Source organism: Dinoponera quadriceps, unplaced genomic scaffold, assembly GCF_001313825.1.
Source record: "Dinoponera quadriceps isolate SergipeBrazil2010 unplaced genomic scaffold, ASM131382v1 scaffold946, whole genome shotgun sequence".
NCBI classification, from domain to species: Eukaryota; Metazoa; Arthropoda; class Insecta; order Hymenoptera; family Formicidae; genus Dinoponera; species Dinoponera quadriceps.
In genome coordinates, this window is record NW_014555069.1 from 626,269 (window position 1) to 639,403 (window position 13,135).

General features: G+C 32.6%; 1 protein-coding gene across 1 annotated transcript; it reads right to left on the minus strand.

Moving 5' to 3' along the window:
- Positions 1-16: 16 nt before the first annotated feature.
- Positions 17-10,602, minus strand: LOC106742907 (serine protease 53-like). The gene is made up of 15 exons (XM_014616263.1): positions 10,551-10,602; positions 9,845-9,995; positions 9,522-9,771; positions 9,315-9,452; positions 8,816-8,964; positions 6,121-6,194; positions 5,516-5,663; positions 5,191-5,437; positions 4,968-5,105; positions 4,506-4,642; positions 2,498-2,607; positions 1,728-1,878; positions 1,400-1,649; positions 1,178-1,315; positions 17-160 (listed from the first exon to the last, which is right to left on the minus strand). The coding sequence occupies exons 1-15, from the start codon at positions 10,600-10,602 to the stop codon at positions 17-19; spliced, it is 2,277 nt and encodes a 758-aa protein (XP_014471749.1).
- Positions 10,603-13,135: the final 2,533 nt, after the last annotated feature.

Below are 13,135 nucleotides of genomic sequence, written 5' to 3' on the forward strand. Positions count from 1 at the left end.
ATCAATGAATAATTTTTTAGTATTTCTTATTCTGTTCGATCCACTGTTTGAACGAGAACACTCGCGTGAATACATCCGGATATCCAACTGCACATGGTCGACCGAAGGAGACAATTCCAACTTGAACGTCACCGACCACCAAAGGTCCACCGGAATCACCCTGGAACAATAATGCGATCAATGATAAGCAAACTATTATGACAGCAATGATAGTATTTATTTGTTATTAACATTCTCGCGGAGCTGGCTGCCACTACGTTACGGGAGAACGAGACGTGAACGTAGATTATACGGCAAACAGAGTTCGTGCAGAGATAGAGCGGAATATGATCTTCAGGTCATTATTTCATTTCAATTCTGTTTTTGTTCTTCATTAGCAACAATTCTTATACACAGAAGTTTTGCAAGTGTCCACGCATATATTAAGACATTTCTTTAAGAACTCTTAAAAAGATTTTAATGTTGTCTTATGCGTCGATTTTGGATGTTCTGCTGACTGGGATATTAATAGTCGGATCTTATATCAAAGATCGTCGATGAGTTCATCTTCAGATGTTGTACAGTTCATTTCGTTAGTTACGAAACGTCTGAAGATGAACTTGAGACGATCTTGAATATAATAAGATCCAACTATTAATACGAACTATAAACACTGACACGGTACTCTTTTTGTATTTTTCTTACATATATAGATCTTACGTAGATATAAGTGCGATATATATGAATGCGATAAAAGTGCGCTACTCTATGTTTTACTATATATCTAACTAGAAATTTAATCAAACTCATCTTTTCCAATTCATTTTTGCGCGTACTCTCATCGTGCAAGAGCATTTATATAATTTTGTGCATACGATACGACATAAATTTTGCAGAAAGAAGCCGCTAATTTGCCCGCAGTTTTCAAATATGGCACCTCCTTAAGTGCATATATAATTTATAATCATCTCTTTGCCAGAGTTGCGATAAGAAATATACAAAGAAATTGAAACAATTTGAATCGTGAGTTAAACTAATTCAATTTCTAGATTGTACATGGCGTTCGAATTTCTTGCAGCAAAATTTTGATGTTCTTTCTTCTTTTGCTTTTTTCATTAGATTCACGTACAGTTTTGATAATATTGTTATAAAAAAATGCACTACAATATGCTATATAATATCAATGGAAGCAACTTACGTGGCACGCGCCTTCTCCTGCCTTAGTGAAAGTACAAATGTGGCTTTGCTGTACTTGGCTATGCATGACCCTACATTTCTCGTAAGGGTATAGTTGCAAGTCGATTTCTTGCAACTTGTTCGGAGTGGGTCCACCGAGCTAAAGGTAAATTATTCCAGAAATTATTACATTATCAATTAAGTTTATGCCGAATGCAAGTTTTTCTGCGCGTGCGTTACATACTATGGTAGATCCCCATCCTGTTAACTTGCACGGTCCATTATCGACGTTAGTAGTCGCAAGTCTTATCGGCTGCACTCTCGAACTGAACGTCATCGGCGTTGCTAAATGAATTATGCCCACATCATTAATGAGCCGAATTAAACTGAATTTTTCATGGATTTTGAAAGATTCCACTGAATAAACCTCGCCCGCTTCGCTTTGGAGGTTTGTTCCGGCGTGGACTTTCAAATAACGCTCTTCTCCTTCTCTCCTAATAAGAAAAAGCGAAAAATTAAGAGACTTGGACGACAATTCATACAAATGGATGCGAACAATGTTTGAAACGTACCCCTGGAGGCAATGAGCTGCCGTCAGTATATTACGACTGTCAATGATAGATCCGCCGCACGTGTGACTGCCGAAAAATCTCAACGACACTTGATACGGATATTTACCAATAGGAGCATCTTTGCCACCGATAATGCGAGGAATCAGAGCTCCTTAAAGAAGAACAGAAATAAATTAGTTTCATATTAATGTCGCGCTGAACAGAGAATATACGAACACAGTCGGCACATATATGTTTTATGAATAAACGGCATAATAATTCTATCGGATAACAGGAACGTTATAGCTGCACTGAAAAGTGTTGTGATAATTAAATGCATATTGAAATAATTATAGTTAGAAAAAACATTTTTGATGTATAAATATCACTATCATGTCAATAACGTAATAATCTTCCATGTTTCTTGCCGCCACTATTTTTTCGTTTGAGCAACGAAAGATATTGTTGACGACGGAAGTAATTATAATTTTAATGTGATTCAATATGGTTTAATAGTCATATAGTCATAGTCATTTCCTACAATATTTAAGTTAACTAAATAAACCTTTTTTTTCGATGTATGTAGTCAGTTGTTGTGGATTAAAAGTTCAGTGACAAATTCTGTGAGAGATAGCAAAAGACGTGCCGATACTTAAAAAAAATTAATTAACTAACATTAATAATGACTATTCTCGGTAAAAGTTACATGAATTATCAGAGGAACACATTGTTGCCGCTGTCGCTCATTTATTTTGTACATGAGATTTTTGTTAAATAATTTTTATACTCACCCTGAACGGCGCATGCCAGCGCAATGAACACGAGAAGAGCGTACGCACCCATTCTTGCAGACTTATTGGAATAAAGGTGCATTCCCGGGTTTATATATGTTTCAAAATCGCTTACGATTGAGATACGGCTCACGTGATTGTGACGTTTCTACATGAACATTTAATTGGTTTCCTATCGAATATGATAAAACACAACGTCACCGCGAATTGAACCTCTAATGTAGATCGGTATGAGTGGTAACACGGATAACGTTCTTATATTTTTGCCGCCGCCATTTTGTTAGAAGACTGGGGAATCCCTGCCACTTATTTAAAAAGGATGGATCCCGGTTTTGCGGGCAGTTTATTTTTATCTGGTCTAAATACTTCTCTGTATCTCTTACAATTTATGATAACACCGATATATTGATCGTGATACATGCTTAATTAATTTTTTAGAAGTATCGGCACGTCTTGTGCTAATTGGTTGCGTAAACAAAAGAAAGACAATTTATAAATATAACAAACGAGAGATAAGGAATGACGATCAACTTGTCATAGATATAAACACTGTCTCTATTCCGTCTGTGGTTAAATCTATACTAAAAAATACAAAATAAAAAACTTTTGAAAAATTGCACTAAAAAAATTGTTTCTGAAAGAAGGTTATTATATTAAACATTAATTAGGAGCTATGTTAATTTAATCTTATTCTCTGTACAAAAGTAATGATATCAAGAGGTTTTAAGTATGAATGATTAACATTTCAGTTTATAATTTTATAAATGCAAATTGTTTTAGCCACATAAAAATTTGCAAGTTAAAGATATTGAGCAGTTACATAAAGCTGCTTGTTGGGTTTTGTACAAAAATTTAACCTTATACTTTCTGCACAAAAATAATATCGAGAGATTTACATGATAAATTAACACATTTTTATTACATTTTCTGGCTTAATGGTTTAATATTTTTCTAAATTTCATATTTCGTTATTTATTTTCGTTATATATTACATGGATCATTAATATAACACATTTTGATATTATATAATATATGAAAAATAAAAATGATTGTATAGATTAACATAATATCTTAATATTAAATATAAAAAGTATAAAAAATATATATGTACATCAAATATTAAAAATTAAAATAATTAGTAATAGAATAATTACTAGAAAATCTACTTGTTAAAAGTTTGATTATATAACAAGATAGAACATAGCATCGTATTCATATAATATCCAAATCATATAACGATTATGTTACACACTAACAAATTCATTAGCTGTCACGTAATGATCCTACTAAAAAAATTCTCCCGTGATATTATTTCTGTTTTTATGGTAATTATTATAGCGTTTGTGGTATGGAATTTATGATAAAGGAGAATATACTATTCATATGGTACTTATAGTGTGATATTTATGGTAATTATGAAATTCTCATTCGCCAGAGAGAGACCGAGTAACTAAAATTTAAATTGAAATACAACATTATTTCTTTGAAGTTTATTCGTGATACATGAAAGTATGCTTTGTTCTTTACAAATCGGAAAAATCTTGCAATTTCGAAAGAAGCTATCGTATATAATCAACTTCTCGTGATTAAGATACAAATCAAATCAAATCCGTTTTTTTCCAATCGACCGTTTACGAAAGCTAATTCCGTGATATGCTTATCGTTATAAATGTTATCGAATAATTCCTTAAAACTTAGTCCTACTTTCATCGATTCAATTCCTGAAAGAGTATATTCGCGATATGTATACGTCCGATCGCACATGGGTAACCGAATGAGACGATTCCGACTTGAACATCTTTGACCACCAAAGGCCCACCGGAATCATCTTAGACAGCATTATATTTTTGAAGTTACGTTTATTCGGGATACATGAAAATACATTTTCTTTTAACAATTCCGTGAATATCACATAGCAATTAAATCATTTTCTCATTTTGATCGAGTATAAAAGTCAATTACATGATATTCTTATTGTTATAAATATCGTCGAATAATTCCTTAGTACTTCCTATTTTCTGCAATCCAATTCCTGAAAGAGTACACTCGCGTGTATACGTCCGGAAATCCAAACGCGCAAAGTCGACCGAAAGAAACGATTCCGACTTGAACGCCATCGACTATCAAAGGTCCGCCGGAATCACCCTGGAACAACAATGTGATAAAAGAAGATTAAGTTTATGACAGCAATAGTGAAAGTAATTGTGTGTTATAATCTTCTCTTTGTGAAAACTTTATAAGAAATTCACGGTAAAAAATATTTATCAAAGCAACTCGAATCGCAAGTTTAGTAAACCCAATTTCAGTATTGTACATAATTACTCAAATTTTTTAGTAAAATTTGTTCATTTAATTTTTTGTTTGAGTTTCTTTCACTGTATTTGTTTCAATGTACATATATTTTTGACCATATATTATAATAAAAAGAAATACTACGATATTCTATATAATATCGATGCAAAAAACTTACAAAACATGCGCCTTCTCCTATTTTGGTCAAGGTACAAATGTGGTTTTTCTGTAGAAAGTTGTAGGCTACTCTGCATTTCTCGTAAGGGTATAGTTGCAAGTCGATTTCTTGCAAGTTGTTCGAAGCACTTCTATCACCCTGAAGAAAATAAATTATTATGTTAGCATTAAAATTCATGCAAATAAGAACAGAATGCGAGTTTTCCTTCGTATGTATTACGTACATTAGTAGTTCCCCATCCACTTAATTTGCATGGTCCGTTATCGACGTTACTAGTCGTAAGCTGTATCGGTTGCACCTTCGTATTGAACTCAATCGGTGTTTTAAGATGAATTAAGCCAATGTCATTAATAAATTTTACTCCTGAGTAGTTTGCATGAATACTAACAGATTCCGCTAAATAAACGTCGCCCGTCTCGTTTTGAAAATTTGTGCCAGCGTGAACTTTTAAAGATTGTAAATATTTCTTCCTAATAAAAGATAAGTAGAAGTGAAAAATTAACAACTGTATTTCATAAAAATTGCCGCGAACGATATGTGAAACATACTCGATGCAATGAGCTGCTGTCAGAATGTTACGATTGTCAATGATGGATCCGCCGCACGTATGTGAGTCAAAGTATTTCAACGATACTTGGTACGGATATTTGCCGATGGGAGCATCTCTGCCTCCGATAATGTGAGGAATCAGACCACCTTGAAGATGCGAAAGAACATATACATATTAGTTTCGTATTCATGTTGCACATTATTGTTAGAACAAAAAATACATATGTTACAGAACACAGTTTGCATATATGTGCATTTATATATTGTTGCGAATATACTGCACGATGCAATGATTCTATCCGACAATAGAAACTTTATAGCTATACTAAAATACAGTGGACAGATTTTTTCTCTGTAGTGCATATAGTTAGTTTGAGAGAATAAAAAGTTTGTTGACAAATTCTAAGAAAAACAGATAGATGGACTTGTTTTCGATAAAAATTGCATTAATTATTTAAACAACAAATTATTTCAGCTGCCACCGGATGAAAGCATTCATGTGAGATCCACGTAAGGAAGTCGATTCCACGTCAATTTCAAAGATGTTCTCATGGAGCATCTATTTATTTAGTTCTTGTGATTTTTATATTATTTGTGAACTAACCCTGAGCGGCGCATGCCAGAGCGACGAATATGAGAAGAAAGTATGCACCCATATCGATTGTAGATTTACTGACACTGATTAGAGCAAAGATGTTTTTTTGAGTTTATATATGCTTTACTTGAAATCACTTGTGAAATCACTTGTGAAAGAGATTGGAATTACAGTGCATGTGATAGTGACGTTTCTCTGAATACACATTTCATCGATGTTGTAATGTATACCTCTAATCTGTAGTTCGATAAGACTTTTAACGAGGATCATGTATTTATTTTTACCCTCACCTTTTTTTTAAAAGACTAAGAAAATTCTGACGTTTATTTGATGAGGAAACGCACAAAAGTGTCCTTCGATTACGATAAGTTTGCAATTTATTGAAGTCTAGATCAAAGTTAGGAACACGTATTTTTCATACATGCCCATATGTAACATTCCTGTGAAATCTTTTTTCTTTCGGAACGAATATTGCTGGAACTATAAAAAAAGAAGAAAAATGTATTTGTGAATATACTAATTCATATAATGTGATATACATTTATACTCCCTTTCCGGAAATAGGCTTACATCAGTGTTTTAATTGTTGTTTTATATATCAAAATATTTTATGGTTATGTATTCTGCAAGTCTGTACTAATCGATACCTCTTGTTATAAAAAAGTGCGAAAAGAATGTGGACGCTATATATTGGGCGGGTAAACTTTCTACTGATAACGTACAGATGTCCTCTGATTTAAGAAAAATAATTTTTCGGAATAAAACTTTGTCATATGTCGTTGAATTCGGCACGGAATATTCTTTCATTTGGTTAAAAACAATTGTTAATTAAGAAAAAATCATGAATGGTAGAGGTGTGTTAAGAAATATAAAATTTTTGAAAGTTTTGGAAATATTACTATAAAGTACTTTTAGAATCACTTAAAATTTTTATTCATAAAATTATCGCTTGTCTTATATAGTGTTGCCTTATATATGACGCTCAAATTAATCTCGCAGTATGCACTTTTATTATCGTTTTATTTTCTTATCGTATTTGTTAATACTCAAAAGTACATGGCACAAAAAAAGATTTAAAAATAAAATTTTATTATGTTATGACAAAAAATATTACAAAGAATTAACACACTTTTTCCACCTCCGTATTTCAAGAATATCGGGAAATCATCGTTTATCTGAGAAATACCGGTCACAGTTTTGTAGTTTAATTTTATCTGGCCCAGATACTTCACTATATCTCATATAATGTACGATAACGTCGATATCGATTGTGACATATGTTTACTTAATCTTAAAATAATTAATACATCTCGTGCTAATTTAATAGCGTGAACAAATGTGAGAAAATTTATGAATATAATGAACGACAAAGGAATAATATTTTATTTGTCATATTTGTAGCCACTATATTATGTCTGTATGTATGTTATATATATTAAATCTATAGAATAAATATATAGATATGCTTGAAAGTAATGTATATCCACACAGAACATGACGTTTTTTTAGAGATCCATATAACTTCTCCACAGTTCCATGAAACGATAGAAGTAAAGAGAAACTTGAAAGCGACTACACCGGTGTTTTTCTTTTATACCGTGATATCTTTGGGTTTAGAGTAAGGAGTAACCTTTTTTCTAATATAGTTGTTTTGCAGCATAGCCTTCCCAATCAACTGATCTGCTTGCCGGATCACACGCAATTACATTGATGGCAGCTGACAGGCTAAAATAATCAGTTATATCATTCATACCTATCATACAAAGATAAGTAGGGTCATGCATCTATATGTTTCTTAAATGTTTCTAGTTATGTGAGCTATATCTATTTTTTCCGTCTAGACATATCTTCAATCACTTTGACAGCTTGCGCAACACTCATAAAGGCATCTGTTGAAACTCATACGAACTTCAACCGACAACCCAAAAATAAATACTTGTAGGTATCGATTGCTTTAAATCGAATCTGACATTTCTTACCAGTTTCATGAAAATTTCCGCTTTGATGAACCGCTACATAGGTAACTATAATAACGACAGGCTACTCTGGAGTTAAATCTCACCGTCACTATCGAAGAATACGGCAGTTTTTTACGACTACATACGCGTCATACATATCAAACGATCAGTCAAAGTCATTTTTTCTTGTACATGCATAGAGAGTTTGGCCTATCGCTTCCCGTGCACTCATTAGTTCATATAGACTAATTATTTTTGCATTAACTATTGCGAATTTTACAAAATGGTACAATTTAATCTATCTTACCTATACAAGAGCGCTTGTACGAAGTTTTCACACACACTATATATTATAATATTAGAGTTAAATAACGTTGTAGGGAAACGCTGATATTTCGTTTCGTACACCAACAAATCTTTCGTCTATCACGTAAAGATTTTAGTAAAAAAATATGTGCTGTGATTTCTGAATTTTTATGGTAATTTTATGATACTTGCACGGTGTTTATAATAAAGTTTATTTAGTGCTCCATCGCCAAATATTGAATAAGGGTGTCTAAAATTCGAATTGAAATTCAGCATTATGTTTCTGAAGTTACGTTTATTCGGGATACATAAGAGTACATTTTTTTTTTTTAATTTCGCGAGTATCACGAATCATTTTTTCATTTTAACCTAGTGCAAAAGCCAATTACAAGATATTCTTATTGTTATAAATGTCGTCGAATAATTCCTTAGTTATTTACTTCTTATTTTCGGCAATCCAATTCCTGAAAGAGTACACTCGCGTGTATACGTCCGGATATCCAACCGCGCAAGGTCGACCGAAAGAAACGATTCCGACTTGAACGACGGATCCGGCGTCATTGACTACCAAAGGTCCGCCGGAATCACCCTGGAGCAACAATGCGATAAAAGAAGATTAAGTTTATGGCAGCAATAATATAAATAATAGTGTGTTATTAAGTATGTTATAATTTTCTCTTTGTGAAAGCTTTATAAGATACACATGATAAAATTTAATATTTATCAAAGCAACTCGAATCGTAAGTTTAGTCAACTCAATTTCAGTATTGTACATTTTTACTAAAAACATTACTCAAATCTTTTTAGCAAATATCGTTCATGTAATTTTTTGTTTGAGTTTCTCTCACTATATTTGTTTCAATGTACGTATATTTTTGACCATATATTATAATAAAAAGAAATACTACGATATTCTATATAATATCGATGCAAACTTACATGACATGCGCCTTCTCCTTCTTTGGTCAAACTACAAATGTGGCTTTCCCGTACTTGGCTGTGCATTATCTTGCATTTGTTGTAAGGGTATACTTGCAAATCGATTTCTTGCAAGTTGTTCGGAGTAGATCCACCGAGCTGAAGAAGATAAATTATTATGTTATCATTAAAATTTATGCAAATAAGAGCGAGTTTTTCTGTACGTACCCTAGTACTTCCCCATCCAGTTAATTTGCACGCTCCGTTATCAACGTTAGTAGTCGTAAGCTGTATCGGTTGCACTTTCGCATTGAATTTGATCGGTGTAGAAACATGAATGATGCCAAGGTCATTAATAAGTTGAACTATATTGAAGTCTTTATGAATTTTGATAGATGCCGTTGAATAAACGTCGCCTGTCTCGTTCTGGAAGTTGGTGCCGGCGTGGACTTTCAACAAATGTAAATAATTTTCTCTCCTAATAAGTAATATGAAGAAGTGAGAAACTAAGAACTGGACGACAATTTATACAAATGTTGTTTGGAACGTACCCCTGGAGGCAATGCGCTGCAGTCAGTACGTTCTTTTCATCAAGAATGGATCCACCGCATGAGTGACTGCCGGCGAATCTCAACGATACTTGATACGGATATTTACCGACGGGAGCATCTTTACCACCAACGATGCGGGGGATTAGACCTCCTTAAGGGTGTGAAAAGACAGAAATAAATTAGTTTCATATTTCGCGGTGAGAAGAACATATATGTCACTGGATATAGTCTGCCGATAATAGAAATTTTACGGCTAAATAACTAAAATATAAAACTGTTTTGTGCGGGAGACTATGTTCGTACTGAAATAATTATAGTTAAAAAAATTATTTTTTGCAATAAATGCTACTATGACGTTAGTAGTGTAAAATAATCCTCTGTACATTTTGCTGCTACTTCTATTTTGTTAAAAGATATGATTGTCAGTGAATGCAATTATAATTTTGGTGGCTTCCTATGATTTAATATTTTAGGCCCAATCATTCCCAATAATTTAAAAATTAACGAAATAAAATAAGCAATTTTCCTACTTTAGTAGTATGGGCTGTATTTGGGAAAATTAAAAGTTTATTGACAAATTCTGGGAAAAACAGCAAAGGGACTTACTCTCGAATAAGTCAGATAAATTATCGAAAAAATTCATAGTTGCTGCTATTACCCGTTTATTTTGTTCGTGAGATTTTTATTAAGTAATTTATATACTCACCCTGAACGGCGCATGCCAGAGCGATGAACACGAGAAGAACGTACACACGCATCTTGATTGTAGACCAAGCCTCTTAGAACTGGTTCCAGCAAAGTTGCATTTCCGAGTTTATATATATTTCAGAATCAGTAGCAAAATAGATATGGTTCACGTGATTGTAACTTTTCTGAATATAAGTTTAATCGATTTTATATCGTATACGATAAAACACAATATTGCCGCAATTTCTATCTCCAATGCGAATCGATAAGAGCGTTAAGGTGGATTACGTTCATATTTTTCCGATTTTAAATGGCAAATCGCCATTTTTCTAGAAGCCTGGGAAATCCGTTGCCGTTTATCTGAGAAATATAGATCACGGTTTCACAATTAGTTATTATTTTTATCTGGCTTAAACACTTCTCTGTTTTCTTGCATTTAATGATAACGCCGATATGTCGATCGCGATACGAGCTTAATTAATTCTAAAGTGATGTCTAAAGTATGTCACGTCTTGTTCTAATTAGTAGAATAAATAGAAGAGAGAAAACTTATGCATATAATGAAGGAAAAATAAGAAGTAATGTTCCATTCGTGACAATTATACCTCTATTACGTCTGTGGTTGCATGTTAAATTTATAGGATAGATATACAAGGTTTCCCGTAACTGATATAATCGATGTAAGATAATCCTACGTGCAAGAGTAAATTGGAACTGTAAATTGATTTCATATGTGACTGTTTCCGAGAAAAATAATTTAGTATAGCCAAGTACATGTGCACGTATCTATACGATTTCATTTATACGATGTTCGCCTGATGCTCTTTATTTTTTATCGTATCTATGAGTAATCAAAGATACATGATAAGACAAGATCTGAAAATAAAATAATTACTAAGGATGTTATTATATGTCATTAAATAAAATATCAAATAGGTCCGACTTGGAAACCGAATTATAGAAAATTATTTCTTCCGAATAATATAATGTTTGTATATCATACATAAAATTATTACACGATCAATTGACCAAATTGTTACAATAAGGTACATTTTAAAGAACAAAAAATGTTAATTATCCAGCAAGATAAAGTAATATTATATTTTTATCATATTTTCATCGTATTTTGATTATATAACATTGCAAACGAACAATTACAATTTCATTTTGCATGTCAGCAAATTCATCTGGCACGTAACAATTCTTGTAAGAAAATTCTAGTGTAATATTATTTCTTTTAATTGATGATTATATATATGATACTTATGATATTATATTATAGTGTGATATTCGTGGTAATGGTATCTCTTTCGCCAAAAATTGAGTGAAGGTGCCCAAAGTTAAAATCGAAATTTGACAATATTTCTTTGGAATTACTTTTATTCGAGATACATTAAAGTATACTTTTTTGTAAAAATCATGAAAATCTCGCGATATCGAAAACCGTTACCGTTGATTAATTTCGCGAAGTCCATATTGAAATCAAATGAACTCATTTTCTCTTATCAATAAATTAATAAATCAATAAATTACGAAAGTTATTTCTGTAATATCTTTATCGTTATAAATATTATTGTATTATTACTTAGTTCTTTAGATGTAATGTAGTGCAACTTAATAATTTAATATATCATTTAATATAAATAATTGGCATAATAAACATATAATATTAAATTTATTAACTATTAAATAAAAATATTCTATTGTACATTTCCGACTTGTTTTTGTATGTAAAATTATTATTTTCTTGATTGTGTGTATAAAGTACGAATTAAGGAGATTCCGAAGCTGCATAGACCCTGAAATAGAAAAAATTCATTCCTATACCGGTAATGCATTTCAATACATAAGGTAATGATGGAATGAAAATCATCTTATGATGAAAAGAGTGCCTGCAACAGGTAACGCTCTTCACCTCGATGGTACATTCCCTTTGAAGAAGTCGCTCTCTTCGCAAGAGATGATATACCTTTCCAAGAGATGGCGCCAATATATATAGACACTGTCTTGTGATATAACGCAGAAAAATAATAATGTTAGCAAACGGAATAAAATGATAAATGTGTTACGGGAGATTCAGCAGCCTCCGCAATTCCCGTAATTTATCAAAATTATAATACATTTTCCAGCTAAATTAACGAAATATCGCAATACGGAATACCACTAATCACTCATAAGAGAGTATTTGCATAAACAAAGTTCCGACAATGACGTAAACGGAGTTTATGGTAGATAAAGGTTACTTTATTTTTGTCTGTTCAAACTTCTCAAGATGTCTGCCTTGTTCATACACGACACGAAAACTTTGTAACGAGAGGAACGAGAACTGAAAGACACTGTTTGCAGATCATTAGTCTGACGATAGAAGCGCGCTCGAGATGAAGAGGTCGAGGTGGCTTCTCTTCCGGCAAGCCTATATGGGAAAGAGCGAATTGCGAAATAGCTTTGACAATTTCCGACTCATCGTCATCTCGTGCGCCCTGTAAAATTGTAATTTCGCGGGAACGTCGGAGTGGATCGAGAATCATCGACCGGATCTTTCCTCCGCAATTGCTGCGAGTGAATTTTGGATAATATTACATATGGAGAGTAAATGCAAAAGAG

Coding starts and splice junctions, on each gene's coding strand:
- LOC106742907 (XM_014616263.1), bottom strand. CDS start 10,602: ATGCGTGTGTACGTTCTTCTCGTGTTCATCGCTCTGGCATGCGCCGTT. Junction 9,772..9,844: donor GCAGCGCATTGCCTCCAGGG/GTACGTTCCAAA, acceptor ATTACTTATTAG/GAGAGAAAATTATTTACATT. Junction 5,664..6,120: donor TCTGGCATGCGCCGCTCAGG/GTTAGTTCACAA, acceptor CGCATCTTCAAG/GTGGTCTGATTCCTCACATT.